Source organism: Halichoeres trimaculatus, unplaced genomic scaffold (assembly GCF_033239565.1).
Source record: "Halichoeres trimaculatus isolate MK-OKI-2021-1 unplaced genomic scaffold, fHalTri1.1 fHalTri1_scaffold_7, whole genome shotgun sequence".
NCBI lineage: Eukaryota > Metazoa > Chordata > Actinopteri > Labriformes > Labridae > Halichoeres > Halichoeres trimaculatus.
This window is the reverse complement of record NW_027437185.1, coordinates 20,679,606-20,697,436: the sequence shown is the minus strand read 5'-3', so window position 1 is coordinate 20,697,436 and position 17,831 is coordinate 20,679,606. Positions and strand designations below refer to the sequence as shown.

The following is a 17,831-nucleotide window of genomic DNA, read 5'->3' as shown; positions in this document are numbered from 1 at the left end:
GTTTCATCCAAATTGTTTGTTGTCAGTCTGGTTTTACTGGGGAACTTTCCTCACTAGGAGGTGTCACCTTGCATATTGCTGTAATTGGTGTGCTAGGAACTCATGCGCTGAGTAACGTTCCGTGTTGTCTGGAGTCCAACTATAAACTGAGTTACAAGGCATCCATTTTTTAAACTCTTTTTTTTTTCAATGCATTTAAGTCCAACCCCTGATTTGAAAATGCTGACACAGTGTAATATGGAAGGAGATAATGCGATACAGTATAGGCTAGCCCGTAGCCTCCTTGCTAACAGCTACAGTGTGCTAGCTTGCCAGTCAAGTCAGCAATGCTCCTAACTGTAAACAAACTTGATTCTGATGATGAATGAGGCATGTGCACTGTACTAAAGGAGTAGAGGAGTGAGTGAGTGAAAACATGACAAATGTTAACACAATGTTAACAGAGTCAGTGAACTTTCACCAGCAATCCCTGTCGGCTCAAGCATGTCGTCACCCACAGATTTTTGTTGGATGGGGTGAAAGTGCATTTTATCTGTTTGCACAGTCAGTGGTATAAAGTTTCATTTATAATTGTATTCTAACACTTCATTATCATGCTGTTAAGAAAACTGTCTCATGCTACAATGACTATCTGTTTGGACTGACGGATGAACAGTGTTTATAAATAGTTCTCTTTGAGGTGAATGTGTAACTCAAATTGTGTGTGCATTAGTCCCTGCCAGTGACTGCTCTAATGGCACATTAATGCATCCTGGAACAAAGCCCTTCATCATTATCCACTCTCACATTTTAGGAACATGAAATTCTATATCAAGCCAACATTTCACACGGTGGGAAGGAGAACTGGAAGACAGGATGATTTGATTAAAAAGATAATGAGGATATAGCATTATTGAGAGCTGATAATTATCCTCTTTCATATTTTGAGTCACATTTCAAAGCCACTGGAAAGCATTTCTATCTTGTAAAAAGAGGCTCCAGATAAGAGATGAGACATAACTGAGGGAAACAAGGATGAAAATAACTGGTTTTCAAGGCGAGTCCACCAAAATCACCTTCCTTGGCTCTTCTGATTGCGTGAAAGCCATGTGGATGAGCGTGATGTGAATGGTGAATGAGAAGATGGTAGTGTTGATAACTGCCTTCAGGTGCTGCTAGTCTCACAGCAATAGTGTGTCTGATGTCAGAGCTATCTATTACAGCAGCAAACAGACAGCTCCTAGAAAACTACTATTAATGTTTCTGAATGTGTTTGTGTTTACTCCAGAGGACAGTGTCGCTGTGATATGTTGTTGTTGGTTATCTGAGTGATAGTGTGATGTGGATGCCTCTGCAGTCGTGTTAACTGCCAAAGAGACACTCATTTCTTAGAGCAGTTATAAACTGACTGGATGAGGTGATGCCAAGCGGTTTAAATGTCAGACCGGTTCAGGAAGAGATTGTTTCTATGGTAACACGTTTCCCCTGCATGTTTTCTGTCCCGGAGCAGGTTAATTTGCCATTAGTCTTGGTATAAAACACAGTTATGTCTGTTTGTTTGAAGGAATCAATGTCTAGTTATACATAGCACCATTTTAATTTGTGAGTCTATTGAAATGTCATTAATTTTAACTTGTATTCATGGAAACTGTGAGAGGTCAGAGATCAGATGGGGCTGGTGATTATGAAAAAGCAAAGTCATCTTTGGGCTGCAAGGCTGTCATTTTTAACCTTTGTGTTCACTCATGTAGGCATCAATACTTATCATTTGAAGCACTAAGTGAGTACACACCTTTCATAATTACATTATATGCAGGTCACACTTACATGTTTATTGATTAAAGGTAAAGATGAGAAGTGAATTTGTTATTTCTCCTGTGTATTCTTACTTTTATGAAATATAAACAAAACATCCCTGAGCTTACATAAATGTTGCATCGATGTCCTGGGGCAATAGACATATTTGAGATACAATACAGACTCTAACAAGCAGTATAACATCTCGACTGACTGTAAGCAATAAGCATCGAATCTACTGTCTAACCGCACTGAGTTAACAAATCTAGCCAGCCCTGAATCCCCCTTGGGTCTTGTTGGTGTTGTACATTCTGTACAGGGAGTTTTGAGAACATTGAGTCTGAAAGAGAAGAGGGATCAGCCATGGTTGAGTCAGGTGAAGTGTACAGATTTGTGGTAATGAACTGTCTCAAGAGCAAGTGCAGACAGCTACAGTTAGCCCAGAAGGGAAAGCATGTATCCGCCAGTCACCGCCCAAACTGCTGAAAGAGGCAAAAGTTTTTTTTACCACACAAGCAGGTTTTGGAACACTCATGGAGGTTTAATGCATCAATTTAAACTCAATATATGATACATAAACTAAGAGTAGAAGAGGGGATGTGACAGCTTCCGTCACATTGGAGTTTGGGGCTATTTTACGATAGAACCATTGTCCCATTTCAGGCCTGCCATCCCGTCCAAAAACCTGCTGACAAGACCAAGGACAGTAGTTACTAAGAATCGGTTTTATCACCTGAGCTCTGCCCTTTAGGTTAGAGAAAAATTAAAGGTCCCATATTATGCTCCTTTTTTGCAGTTTAATATGGATCATTGATGTCTTCATCAAATTGTAGTGATATGTTTTGGTCCAAAAAGCCAATAAATCAAGCACAGCAGCATTGTTTCCAGGCTCTCATAGCCCCTCTGTTCAGAATGGTCTGATTTAGTGGGCGTGACCTTCATACGTAAATAAGCCACCGCTGATACCGCCCCGCTCTTCCGTGTCACTAAGAGCAGTGCCACATCCATGACTACCGAGCGCCGAGTGCACAATGTTTAGAAAACAGCGAAGCTCGTTTACCATAACATTACAGGCTAAAAAAACAAGCTAACCGCAGCTAAAGTTAGCATCCCGAAGCTAACACAGAAACAGGGGGGACACTGAGGAAAAGCTCTTACATCTGCTCCACAGCACACAGCATTTAAAATACTCACATTTCCAGGGTACGAGGTTTGTTGGCGGCCCCTGAAATCACAAGCTCACAAATCTTCCCTCCCAGCAGCCTTCCAACACCTCTAGCCCCTTGAGCAATCCCACCAGGCGGCCCCCTCCCTCCCTCCCCATGAGCTTCCTGCTGTTATCTCCTGCGTCTGCGTGCTTGCTTCTCATGGAATATAGATAGACATGTACTTGAATGTCAATGTTCACAGGCGTTCATGCTCAGTGCCAGAGAATCGTCCTTTAGGCTGAATGCAGATATGAAATGTGGGCCTTTGAGCCTTTTTTTTTCCAGTAAGACAACATTAGCAATGTATTTTATTATTCTTTTGAGAGTGGAAAACGTAATTAAAGAACTTAAATGTCAACCAGCTGCTCTTTATTTCCTCCATATGATCAACTGTATTTTTTTTTTATTCAAATGAAAGTAGACAAACCAACTGGAGCTTTCAGTGATTTCTAATGTGTTCAGAACTTTCCTGTTTATGTACTCCACATTCATCTTTAATAGTTCAAAACAAACTTTGCTTCTGAAATATGGATTGATAACTACATTCTTGTGTTACAATTAACCCAATGCTAAAGTTGACAAGACAAGCCTACAGACACTTCAATAAACAAACAAATCCCTACAACACTTAACTTTGAGTCATTTTCTGCTGTTGCATTTTTCCTGAAGTAAAGTGAGTTTTTAATGCATGTCACAAACTGTGTGAGAGTAAATGTCTGCGTTTGTTGGAGGGATAGAAGGGATGATTTGATCTAACTGGACATGACCCATTAGATATTTCATCAGTGCCACCTCATAAACTCAACAACATGAAATTGCATATTGTGTGTATTTATTGTCACCAAGTGTTGGCTCACAGCTCCCTCTTCTCTCTTTTCAGTGTGGAGGAGAGTTTTAAAACGCTCTTCTGGTCCATCTTTGGGCTGTCTGAAGTGATCTCAGTGGTGCTCAAGTACGACCACAAGTTCATCGAGAACATCGGCTACGTGCTATATGGAGTTTATAATGTCACGATGGTGGTCGTCCTTCTCAACATGCTCATCGCCATGATCAACAGCTCGTACCAGGAGATAGAGGTACAGGAAGAAGATGGTTGTTGAATACAGATAATATCAACAAGTCAGTGAGGATTATTGTTTGATCACTCCTGTGCCTGCAGGAGGATTAGAGAGTGATTTTGAAATACCAAGAGCTGTAAAAGATTAATGTGAGGACTATAAACAAAGACAAGGACTGCAAAATCCAAGCAGGAATAACACTTCAGTGTGATAAAAACAATAATATGGCTTGACTACAAAAACAAATTTAAAATAGGATGTCTCCTTTGTTGAAAAAAAGACAGCTGATTTGATAATGAATTAAAGGCAAAATAGTTCAGCTCTCCAAGGGAGGGAAAAACATGTATGTTTTGTTTTACTTCATTTACTTTACTTATCAAAAAAAGATGCCATTTTGAACATGGATAGGTAAACTGTATTATCTTCTTCTTTTGACAATTTATAACATTACAGCTAAATGTAATAGCTTGCTGTTAGTCTGTCTTGAGGTATCTAACATTGTTCCACCTAAAGGTCCTGACTTTGAGTATGTAAGACATTATCTTACCTCAAATTCCAACAGCTACACTAACTTCCCCTGTCTCTGTCTCGGTCACCGTGTGTTTCTGCAGGAGGACGCTGATGTTGAGTGGAAGTTTGCACGAGCAAAGCTGTGGCTTTCCTACTTTGATGAAGGACGCACCCTGCCAGCCCCCTACAACCTGGTCCCTAGTCCAAAGTCCTTCTACTACTTGGTCCTCCGCATCAAGTCGTGCCTGATTCGTCTCTGCAAGGCAAATAGCCGTCGTCATAACAACGAACTGGAGCTGGGCATGCTCAACTCACAGGCCAAGGTCAGTGACAGGAAATCTTTGACTCTTAATCTTATGACATATTGCAGATACAAATTAAAGGATGTGGTCTTAGTTTTCACACTGAGTATCCGGCATGTGGGACAGAGAACAGCTGACAGGCCGGCGTTGTTTTTGACAGTGTGATCAATAATTTTCAAAACCCTGCTGTAAGAAACTGAAGATGTTTTGAAACTGTTTCGAGGTCCAGACAGTACAAAACAATTAGAGACAATGCAGCAGTACTAAAATCTGCAGTTTTTTGAGTGTCCGCTTGAGGTTGGCTCTGGAAGTACCAGAAGCCACATACACACCAATTGCTAATTTCACTCTTGGCACGCTCTGTACGAGTGGTGAAGAAGATATTAAGATTGCAAGTTTGCCCAATCAGAGGCACAGCTCAGCTCACATGCCCTATAGTTGTTAGTGTGGCAACTAAAAGCCCACCCCACTTCAAATATGGCAGCGCCAGCCGATTTGATTCAAAAGTTTGTTTTCAGGAACTAACAGGTGGCATCATGGGGACAATCCATTAATTATACAGTCTGTGGTTTACATCCAATGCTACAGTGAAGTTCTACCAAATCCAGCATTTTTAGCATTTCTCTGATTTTCCTTTAAGTCACTTTGTTGGCAATTTGAATGATGCATTATCGCATATCCATGACTCATGCCATATCTAGATACATGGAGTTTATAAAGACTGCTATTCTTTTGTTGTGAGACTTTATTTAGGTGGGTGAAGGAAATGGCAGTCTAATCCCAAACCCAGCGATGCCTGCCATGAAATCTCACTTAGCTTTTCATGAACCAGGGGCTGGCTGACCATAATCTGCTGTAGATCATACATGTTCTAATAATATGCACCTCATATCACTCAATTTCAGGATATCTGGACTCTTAAGGCTTAGACCAAGGGAGAAGAGATTATCCCCACTACAGGCAGAGGTGCAACTTTAGCATCATTTATTTCCACACTACCTCCCTCCTAAAGATTGTCTGCTCAAATAAAATCACTCTAATGAAAAGAAAGCCATGCGTGAGAAAAATAGCACAGGCCATTTAACACACAATCTATCTTGGTGCTGCAGGTTTCCCCTCTGTCTGATTCCTCGGCTCAAATGGCTCACCTCAGTGCCTCAGCCGAGCCATTAGTCAGGTGGCTAGATCTGCCTGCGTCTGCTCAAATGGCTGGCCAGGTTTTGGATGGGGACATGATGGGTTACAGCCTGCTGCCTCTGTGAGCTCCTAAAGTTCTGTACAGCTCTGACAGTTTAACTGCAAAGCCAAGCAGGTGCAGCGAGAGATCGATACTTGAGCTTACACTCGTCCACAGTTCAGCTCTGAAATGTCAAGTAAGATTTAGAGGAGACAGCGTGGTCTTTCTAAATCAGTGGTTTCTTCCTCTCATGCTCTTTTTGCTTTTTTGTCTCATTGTAAACATCCTCTGTTTGAGGAGGGATGAAGCTTGTTATGCTGAAACTAGGAGACGTTCATAGAGATAACAAAGTTGTTTGGTGGTTAAACACCAAATGTAGTGTCTGGATCGTATATTTTAAAGAGAAGCTCCCTGACCTTCTGTAAATCTATTTATTATTGAACATTTGTTTGGAGGTTTTCTCCCAGTTTGTTCTGTGAATGAGTGTGCGTGCTTATCTGTGTGTGTTTTTGCAGTTGTTCAGTAATTAAGGTTCCTGCCCTTTGGTGAAAATATCTCTCCCATATTCACAGTAATGAGGACAATTAATTTCTTGCCAGGAGCAACAAATTGAAAATCACTAAATGAAGGAAGCATTGCAGGTTATTGATCAAGAATAAGTCACAGAGTACAAAACAAAGAGAGTTTGGAAAACTTCTGCTGAAATAAAGAAAAATATGTGTGACTGACATTTACATGAAGCCGAAACAGTTATTCCCACGTGTGTTTGTGTGTGTGTGCGCGCGCCCACTCTTACATAGTAGTGAGTGAAAGTTCCTAAATGTTAGCCTACATCTGGTCAAACTCATATCAACATTTATGTTTGTATACTCCAGACAAAATAACAGGACATCTTGTTCTTTCATACAGAGATGGATTTTGTTGCAGATTGAAAGGTAATACCTTATTCATGAAATGTGGTTATGAAATCAGTGAAAGTACAAACAAATGTAGCCTGTAATGGTCTCTTTTGTGTGAAGCTGAACTCTTTACTTTATTAATTTAGTGTTGTCCACTTTACAGTGTTTCCTAAAAGTATTTATTGTGGGATGTTTTCTAATGAACTTATGTAATCTTTCTGTTGTGATGTATTCAGAGACTGTGTTTTAATTCAGTGCCAGCACATCCATTTAATTGATACACACAGTATGTTATGCATTCAAAATGTTAGAAGTGTTGCAGCTCTGCTTCATCCTGTCATACCATGGGAAACAAAAACAGCTGTGCTACAGTTTCATATGAAAGTAGCTGCTTTGTATTCACTATTGTTGCATTTGACTTTGAGTGTCTGTCAAGGTGCCTATAGATACAGTGTATGATTATTATTAAAGCTGAAGAGGCCTGGAGGTCTCTTGTAAACAAAGCTCTTCTTCTGGATTACAAAACATTGACAAGAAAGGCTTCTGCCTCCTTAGGGTCCCTCATTCAGGTCTACACTCCCTCTCACCCACTACGCTCTGCAGACGCCTGGTCCAGATTTAGAGCTCAGCGTGGCTCTAAATCTTTAGCCAGACTCTACCCCCCTGTTGTGCCCAAATGGTGGATTGAACTACCTGACTCTAGACGATCCACAGAGTCCCTTTCTACTTTTAAGAGATGTCTGAAAACTAATCCATTCAGGGAACACTTACAGTGAGGGAAACAAGTATTGAAAGCGTCATCATTTTTCTCATTACATTTATTTCCAAAGCTGTAATTCAAGTAAAACTTCTACCAGACATTGGTCCACACATGAAAAGAAATCATGACATTCAAGTATAATAATGATTATGTGGAATTAAGTACACTAACACAGGAAAAAAAAGTATTGAACACACCATGGAAAGGCTTTATACTTTGGCAAGGAAATGCACCATATCACCTGAAATCTGTCAGTAATTATCACTTGAACTTCCAATTCAGTGCAAACCAACATCAGCTGGGCTAGAGCAAATTGATGGTCCTCTAAAAAAGGTGTTTTTTTCACCAAGCAGTTAAATACAACACACCTCATGATGGGTAAAGGAAAAGAGCTCTCTGAAGACATTAGTTACCTGATTGTTGCTCAGCATCAGAATGGAACTGGTTACAGACTCATGTCAAAGCACCTGAATATTCCAGTCAGCACTGTTGGGGCCACTATTCGCAAGTGGAAGAAGCATCACCTTACCATCAACAAGCCACACACAGGAGCTCCTTGCAAGATTTTCGACTAGGGAGTCAGAAAGATAGTCAGAAGAGTACTCAACGAGCCAAGGACCACCCTGAAAGTGCTCCAGAAAGACTTGGAGGCAGCAGGTACAATTGTTACAGAGAAAACAATAGGCAATGCACTCCACTGCCATGGCCTCTATGGACGCTCAGCCCGCAAGACTCCATTCCTCAAGAAAAGGCATGTTGAAGCTTGTTCAAAGTTTGCTTAACAACATCTTGACAAGCCTGCAGAATACTGGGAGAATGTTGTCTGGTCAGATGAGACCAAAATTGAACTTTTCGGCTGTCGTACTACATACCATGTTTGGAGGAAAAATGGCACTGCACATCACCCAAAAAACACAAAACCAACAGTGAAGTTTGGAGATGGCAGCATGACATGATGGAAGCATCATGTCATGGGGTTGTTTCTTATGATGGAAGCATCATGTCATGGGGTTGTTTCTTATCCCATGGTATTGGCAAACTTAATATAATTGACAGAGCAATAAATGAAGCCATGTATCTGGAAATTCTTGATATGAATCTGCTGCCATCCACCAGGATGATGAAGATGAGATGTGGCTGGACCTTCCAGCAGGACAACGATCCAAAGCACACGGCAAAGTTGACTCTCAAATGGTTTCAAAAAAAGAAAATCAATCTGTTAGAATTGCCTAGTCAATCACCTGACTTAAATCCAATTGAACATTTGTGGAAAGAACTTAAGATGAGGGTTCACTAGAGGGCACCAAAGAATATTCAAGATTTAAAGACAATCTGTGCAGAGGAATGGGCCAAAATCACACCTGAGCAGTGTGAGCGATTAGTTAAAACATACAAGAAGCATCTGGAAGCTGTCATTGCAAACAAAGGCTTCTCCATTAAGTATTGGATGAGTCTCAGTTAGCATTTTCAATACTTTTTTCCTGTGTTATCGCACTTAATTCCACATAATCAGTATTTACGGACCTGAACGTTGTGATTTCTTTCCATGTGTGGATTATTTGAATTAATACCAATGTCTGGTCGAAATTTTGTTTGAATTGCATCTTTGGAAATAAATGTGATAAGAAAAAACTTGACGCATTAAATACTTATTTCCCCCACCGTAAGTACCTTAGCTGACCTTTCTCCTCTTTGTCCTTGGGGGGAAGAATGCGTCGGAAGGTCTCAGACCCAGCTCTTAGTGAATTTTCAGCACTAATTTCTCTGTGCTGATGAAGGTTGAAGTATATTGTTGCAGCAATTAATTATGGTTAGTTGGCAAAATTATTCTTCATGAAAAAAAAAAAACTTCTGGCACTTAATGGCAGCACCTTCAGCCAAATGACTTGTAGCACTTTGTTGCACTTACTAAGGTTTTCCTTCTGTCTAAATTCTTGCCTGTGTTGTACCTTGCTTTATAAAAAAAGCGTCTGCTTAATGAAACTGTACAAGCAGAACATCTTTTAACCTTTATCTTACTTATATACCATGTTGGATCTCTTGAGGCGTCTGCTGCTTTTGTGAATGTGAAATAGCAACTAGTTGCGAGAGTCCACGCTTGAGTTGAAACTCATTTGGACACCACGCTGCTAAAATGACACACAAGTTGCAAAGCAGGACCCTGAATGTGAAAGGCATCTAGAAGGTAGTTAACAGAGATCCACTTGTGCCAAGCGATGCTGTTAATTCTCTGTGTGTTCTCTTCGAAGACATCTGTGAGTGCCAGAGCCACACATGCAGCAGCAGCCCAGCTCTGATTGTTGTTTTCATTCAGCAGTCTGTTGCCTCCTCTAACACCCTTTTCCATTATAGAGTATCACTCAAGCCTGAAATGTGACATTAACAGCAGACGGCTGCTTTGTATCTCACTGTTGCTACAGGATGAACGCTTCAGGTCTTATCCACGCCCGGGAGAGGAGTTCATCCCTAAGAAATCTAGAAAACACCCAACAAGATACCAGGTAAGAGTGAGAGTGAGAGGAGTGGATGCTGGATCTTAGAAAGGATGGGATTGGGAATAAATCTGCTGCACTAAGTCAGGGTAGCAGCAGGGGGATAAAACTTTATGGGAAGAAATAAAGGGAGACATGACAAGGGCAGGTGAGGTAAGGAACAGATGTGGGTAAGGAGGGAGGAGCAAAGAACAAAGAGGAAGGAAGGGGCATGACCTGATAAAAGGAAGGATTGAACACATGCCTGCATAAAAAAGGGGAAAGAAGCAGAGTGTCATCCAGAAACAAGGATATATAATGAGCTCCAAGTATTATACCAAAGAGGAATAAGATATCTTGCTTTTTGCACTCAAGGGAAATCTGGATTGATCTCTCACATTGCCCCAAGACTGACAAGGGCTCGGTTTTCAAACTTCCAGCACACAAACACACAAGACCTCCTACACCAAACATCCACCCATCACGCTATAAGACATTTGTACGTCTGGTGACAGGTATCGACCAACATCAAGATTGCCTACATGCAAAGATTGACTGTCTGAGCCTTGGTAGCGTCTGCAGGATGCCCCTGTTGGCTGCAGATCAATACTCAACATTTGACACTCAGTCTGTGAGACACTGTGCTGCTCTTTCAACACTACGTGATTTTGTGAGAGAGAGTGTGTGTGTGTGTGTGTGTGCACGCAGAGGAGATACACACGCCATGTGCACAAAAAGTAATTAGAGAAGGAGAAGTTTGCTCGCTTGAGACACACACCATGTGTTATCACTTCACCTTGTCACCTTCTCTCTATTAAAGCTCCTTCTTTTCTCTCCTTCTTGTAGAAGATCATGAAGCGTCTGATCAAGCGGTACGTGCTGAAGGCTCAAGTGGACAGAGAGAGCGACGAAGTCAATGAGGGTAAAAATAAAACTTTAATCGAAGTCATTTTTCATCCTTAGTTCCCCTTCAGTTCAGAGTATAGCTTTGACGAGCGTTCCTGCTGGTTTCCTATAGTCTGTTCCAGATGGATGCTGATTTTCTCACACCTGTCACCAGCAGCACAGTTTCACGACCTTGAATAAAGTGCTTACATGTCTGTAATTGCTCGCATGCCCTGACTGTTGTCTCTGCGTGTGACTCTTTGTTGCAGGCGAGCTGAAAGAGATCAAGCAAGACATTTCCAGCCTCCGCTACGAGCTCCTGGAAGAGAAGTCACAGGCAGCCGGAGAGCTGGCTCTGCTTATCCAACAACTCGGCGACAAGTTTGGCAAGAACACCATGAGGCACTGACAGGACTTGCAGGAAGGAGAGGGAGAGAAGATGTGAGAAGGGGAGGTGAAATCTGAAGCAGGGTCGGGGGAGGTATTTTTTAAGAATTTAGAGAGAGTCAGAAAAATAGATGAAGAAAGATTTAAGAGAACAGGGCTGAAAAAGCATTAAGTAAAATTTTGGAACAGAGAGGCATTTTGCAAATTTAGGCAAAAGGAAATTGTTCTGGATATGCATTGACTTGTTTTGTAGGAGCGTGGGAAAATGAAGGTCGTGACTGTAACTGAGCTTGAGGTCATGGGGTAAAAGGTGAAGTCAGGCTCCAATTAAAGGCAACATCTGTGAGAATCCCGGGCTGAATGAGGGCCAGAGGGAGACTAGTAAGGAGGAAAACAGCAGCACCATGAGATGCACTGAAGAGACAGCACAGGGCAAGAGATTGAGACAGCAACGGGATGAAGGCGTCCACATCTGCTGCCAAGAGCTATCAGGGGAGGAGAGAGGGGGGGGAGTGACAGAGGAAGGGATGGAGAGTGTGAGGAGGCTAAAAAAAGGAATAAAAGCGGAGAATACTGCCAATATATCCCCTAACAGAGAGTCTGACTCTGCTTCCCTGTGTTCAGCTTGCCATAAGAATAACATTAATGCCTGTGTATATACTGTGCAGCCCTTTATACAGCAGGCTTTCTAATTAATGCACATCTGTCCTTTATGCACAACGTGTGATCAGGAGACCGATGATTCAGGAAAAAGTGGAAAACAAGTCATTAAAGTTTACTTCAAAAATGTAACATTTGATTTTAATGTTGTTGAATCTCTACTGAGTCTGGATTCTAGTATGGGAAGTGCTCCGGTTTCCTTTTTGTTGTTCATTCATTGTCTTGAGTAGTGACCAATCACGTATCCGCAGCCTTCAGTGTACGCAGGGAAACAGTTGGTATTGGAAGCAAAACAGGCCAAACACCACCCACACTGACATCCTGCCTCATGTTAGTGGTAATCTGACAACAATTCACTTTCCTATCTGGTGTCTTCATCCTTATGCAGCCTGCTGTCTGTTCTGGATCAAAAACTTCAACTTGAAAGACAAATCTGCTTGATGCTGTGTTGCAAAAGCCAATCAAAACTGACTTTTTCTTTTCTCCTCAAGGACAGGCCTGACAAAGCTTGACGTTTTCCTCATGATAGATCATTCAAATCATGATGTTAATTCTGGCAAACCCCATAAACTACAAGTAAGCTATGTAATTGTTTTCTTTCTGAGTTCATACTTCTGATCTAAGTCACTGAGTCCACCCTCTGTGTAACTTACTGTTCACAATGAAGTTGATTTACTTAGACTATAAAAAATCCCTTTCTACCACTGAAATCCTGACCATCATTGCCAGAGACATTGTACATAATGCCTCCTAGCTCAGCAATAATTATTAGAGCATACCAAATTATCACGGGCTGCAATCAAAGGTAAAATTGACAAACACACAGATGGAAAACAAGGACAGCACCACTATAAAAAAAATTCCACGCTTTGTTTAAAGTGGAGGTCACAATCCCATCACTGCTACAAACAGACCTGGATAAATTGTGTGCATATTTTCCTGTTCATTGGCCTTTGCAGCACAATTTTTTCTCTGCACAACAATTTTTTCCAAAACGGTTACTGAAAAGCAACACGTCCTCCAGGATTTGTGTTTACAGCTGGGAAATAGAGGAGGTCAGTGCTTTCAAGGAGAACATGAAGCCAGACAAACTCCTCTGTCTGATCGCTTTGGGGCAAACACACATTTGTAAGATGAGAAAATGCGCGAGTTACTCTAGACTGTGTGAACAACAAAGCAATCATTTGGCTATAAACATGAGGATTCTCCTGAGAAAGCTGTGTGGACTCATTTTATGGTTTTGTTTTTCTTTTGGAGTCTTGTTTGACAGACTGCTGCACCGGGCTAACTGTCTGTGGTTGACTTCACCGTGAATGAGCGAACAGAGAGGACGTTTGTATCTACAGTCAGTTTAAACAGAAGTAAATACAACCAGGGCTCTACTTCTATACTCAATGTTTTCATGTAGCAGCAGACTATTTGGGGATTTTACCCCCAATTATTATGATATCAAGGAGCTTCTTTCAGATTATAACATGTTGCGTTCATTAATGACTGAAATGAAATAGATGATAGAATTACATTTCATCTTAAAGCTGCACAAGGGTTACAGCTTTGTGTTTTTAAATTGAGTAAATAGATTAAATTGGATTAGACAGTAATAATATATCATATATTCCCATCTTTCTCTTTCAAAACTAATTTGATAACATCAAAAATAAGAAAACATCAAGATAAAACCATGATATTCCATTATTCTGTTATTGTGTTGATAGACAGCTTAACACATTTAGAGGGCTTTGATTATTAATCATTTGTTTAGCAAGAGGAAAAGAATCAGATGCTTTTTGTCTTAACATCATTACCTGTTACAGGGAGGCAGTCATAGCTTATTTTAATGAGGAATATTATTTGAATAATAGCTGGTAGTTTTTTAATCTGAACCTATACACTGTAAGCCCGGATTTTAAAATTGATTTTAAAACTAGTTAAAAAATCAAGTACAGCATGTGTGAATGTTCAAGTATAAAATGAACTTGACTTTTAAGAATGCATATTTGGTAATAGTCATTGTCAGCTGACTTAGTCCAACCTGTTGATTCTTAGTCATCTCCACGCCTCTTTATATTTAAAACAAAAACAAAGGACAAGGCTTAACTTTTTGACAACTTTTTCAAATTTTAAATATTGTGTTTAATTCAGTGAAATAACTTAAAGTATCCAGTAGACTTCACTGTGTAGTTTTATGAACTTTCATTACTTATTCTAACAGTTGAGGCTTCATGGTGGTGCAGGGGTTAGTGCTATTGCCTCACAGCAAGAAGGCTCTGGGTGCCTTTTTTGCTCTGAAGATTTTTAGTTAAGTCAACACAACTTTTCACTTTTCATTATTCACTTTCTTAAGGCAACTTCTTTACTAGATTGTTTTAACTTATCTGGACTTACAGTGTAGTACTAAGGAGTGTAGTGAGCTGAAGCACACATTGTTAAGAGGAGTTTATGTTCATCATACGAAGGCTTTAAACATTAAAAATGAGATATAAGACATATAAAACCTATAGAAACCAAAAGCTGTTTTAGATACACAAAAGTTGTTTAGCGTCAAGTTTTTGTTTAAATGTGCAGTGGGACTTACACGTGTGTCCGTATGTATTTGTCCTGTGTGCGTGTCAGAGAGAGAAAGATCTATCTTGTTCTGTGTGCAGTCCCTTAGAACATTTTCAGATTCACTCCTCCTGAAAGACTAAATTACCTGAAATACTGTATTTTTAACTTGTACGAGGATTATTGAATAAAGCAAAATCTTGTATTGTATATTGTCATATTTTTGATCTTTAAATTAAAGAGAGTAAGCTCTAAACTGCTTGTTTGATCATTGGAGTGCTGTGTATGTTTGAGCTGGGAGGTGAAATTAAATGAGTCTAAATATTCAGTGTTTGTCGCCAACAGTGCCCTCGGTCAAAATCCAAACGTGACTGCAGTGTTACTCTGCAACACAATATGAACACACTCACATGTACACATTCTTGGGTTGTTTATTTGTTCACTGTTCATGCTGCTGGCAGGATTCAAACTGCATTAAATGTAAACACTGAGTTCAGTAGCACTGTACACACTCTTTTTGTAAACCACTTAACTCTTCATTTGTTGCAGATTTTAAAGGTTTTTTCAACTAACGGTTGAACATACAGTAATTATTCCTTGGCCTTCCAAATATATAAAAGCCCTTTTCCCAACATTCATCTGAGCTGAAAATTTAAATAAACATCTTCTAACTGACATTTCAAGACCCCAAACAGCTGGAGGAAAGATTTGTGCTGTAAGCTTTTTACACATCAACCAGCCTCATGAAACAAGGATTAGTCAAGGGCTTTGAGACTATGAGGGATTTCAAGACAGAATACTCTAACCACTGGCATCTATTTGGAGATTATTCATGATATGGTGCATATTTACTGGTGTTGGTTTATTGCAGCATTCTTTAATGAATATTACTTCAAATTTAATCAAATAACTAAAATGTTTATGCTGGGTTCAGCCCTCCCCCAACAGTGGGTTTAAAAGATGAAGTAGAGACAATAGCAGCTCACTCATCACATCATGATGTGTGCTGCAGGTTTAAGTGATAAAAGTAACCACTCTTCCTTTTTCAAGCGACAAATGTTTTTATTCCTCTTTTGCTATTTAATGCAACAAGCGTTCTTCTTTTGTTTTTCCACATGAAACTTCACTGTTAGCTAGGCTGGAACAATACGCTTTACTCCTGATTTGATTCTTTCACGATTTTCGGGGTGCGGATTCAATTTAAATTGGGATTCTTTGATGTTTCTGATTTTTGAGATTTTTAGTTTTCTTTTCATCAACAGACCATGTTAAAAGGTTGAATGATGATGATGATGATGATGTCTACAGACTGTATCATATTTCAAAAATTGCACATCACATTTGGGTCAGTTTTTAGGATTTATATCCTACCCAGCTTATAAACAAAGAATTAAATGAGGGACTTACATCTTCAAAAAAAAAGACATTTTTGAACAAAAATCACAATTTAAAATCATTTTACAAAAAATCCTGATACTGCAAAACATCATTTTTTTCTCCCACTGCTACTGTTAGCATCCTTCCTTGGTTATTTGATATGGTTCCCAACTACTTTTAGACTCTGGCTAGAGGCTAAAAATAAGATAAATTTATGAAACCAAAACTTGTGAATATAAATCTATACTGCACCTACTCTTATGCTCAATAACTTTTCAATGTGAGACACTGCTCAGCAGCTATGCTTGGCCAGCAGGTTCTACTCCCCAAAGTGGAGCCCAAACCCTTTCCCTGTGTTTATTTCAGGATCAAGCCCACTCAGTATTCCATAAAAGCTTTTCATGAGGAGACTCAACATATGGAGATGCATTAGAGACCCTCAAGTGAGTCCCTAGGGTTAATGTAAGATGTAAGGCTGTGTGTGTGTGTGTGTGTGTGTGTGTGTGTGTGTGTGTGTGTGTGTGTGTGTGTGTGTGTGTGTGTGTGTGTGTGTGTGTGTGTGTGTGTGTGTAAACCTACACCTCCTTATGTGTTTTTACCACGCTTAAACGCTATTGGTCAGAAACATCCTGGAAGCGATACTTCACTGCAGCACTGTAAACACCCCATTTCAGCGTATATCAGCTGTTTAACAAACCTCTAGTTCTCCATACCATTTTTCCCCCTCACTCCCTGCAGTGTTTCAAACTGACAGACACCCTTTTATTGTCTTGCTGATTGTCACACAAGAACCAACAGAACCTGCAAAGCCATTGCTTACATTTAAGCTTACATTTTAATTTTAACTTTTACTTGCTGTTTCCTTTCAGGTCAATTTGACAGTCAGATTTTAAAAACAAATGATTTTGTAACCTTTACAATTATGTTTCCTTTTAGGATGTAGTGCTGATGGTGCATTGTAAAGCTGTAAGTATGTGTTTCTTAGTGGCCTTAAAAACAATGGAACCACGTAAGTGAACTTTTGCATTGAACAAACCTTTATACCTTCTTCTTGGTCAAACATGTGAGTGTTTTTCTATTCTTGGTCCAGTCTTGTATATTTTTAGCTAAAATGTTGGCAGGCTGGCTTTGAGGGAAAACTGCAGAGCAGTCCTAATAATGGGCCTGGGTACACTCAGACAACCATCTCTTTCCTCCTCACGTTGTTGAGTCTGGTTTATTCTAACTTTTGTCACATTCTCTATTTCTGTTTCCTCCTGTCATCCTCTCCCTCTCACACCCATCACTCACTGCTACTTTACATATGCAAGCTAATAAAGCAGAAATGCCAAAACACTGTCTGCAGACAAAAAGGACTTAATCCAACCCAAGGAAAGCAGCTGAGACTGTTACTGGTTTATCTCTATGGCAACTAAATTGGTCCAAGGGAGATGTGCTTTTGGACAGGAAATTCTATTATCTGATTTTCCTCAGTGCTCTCCCTCCAACTTTTCATATGAGTTTTGGCCTTTAGGCTGTTACCAGAGAACACAGTGTAGCAGTGTGTGTGTGCATGTGCATGTGCGTGTGCGTGTGTGCCTCTAGTTTCTGTTTGAGTTGTTTTGATCAAGTTTTACATTAAACTTTTTATCCATGCATGGCTGTGTATGACTTGTGCGCAGACTTAAGCTTGTGCATCGACATAGAAAACCTTGAAGACCCCTCTTCTTCTCTATCTCTTACTGCATGTGTGTTTGCATATGTGATAACAAAACACTGACAACCCTCTCTGGTGTAATTTGTCCCTGAGGCATGGAAGTGTTTCTCATGCCTCCTCT

General features: G+C 40.1%; 1 protein-coding gene across 4 annotated transcripts in view; it reads left to right on the top strand.

Annotated features, from left to right (window-relative positions):
- The window catches only part of trpc7b (transient receptor potential cation channel, subfamily C, member 7b), a 107,879-nt gene extending 93,054 nt beyond the window's left edge, over positions 1-14,825 (top strand). For all 4 annotated transcript variants that reach the window (XM_074674316.1, XM_074674317.1, XM_074674318.1 and 1 more), the window contains 5 exons: positions 3,865-4,060; positions 4,654-4,875; positions 10,111-10,191; positions 11,008-11,083; positions 11,316-14,825. In XM_074674316.1, coding sequence (XP_074530417.1) covers positions 3,865-4,060; positions 4,654-4,875; positions 10,111-10,191; positions 11,008-11,083; positions 11,316-11,455 — 715 coding nt within the window. In that variant the 3' untranslated portion in view covers positions 11,456-14,825. The remainder of the gene's footprint in view (positions 1-3,864; positions 4,061-4,653; positions 4,876-10,110; positions 10,192-11,007; positions 11,084-11,315) is intronic.
- Positions 14,826-17,831: the final 3,006 nt, after the last annotated feature.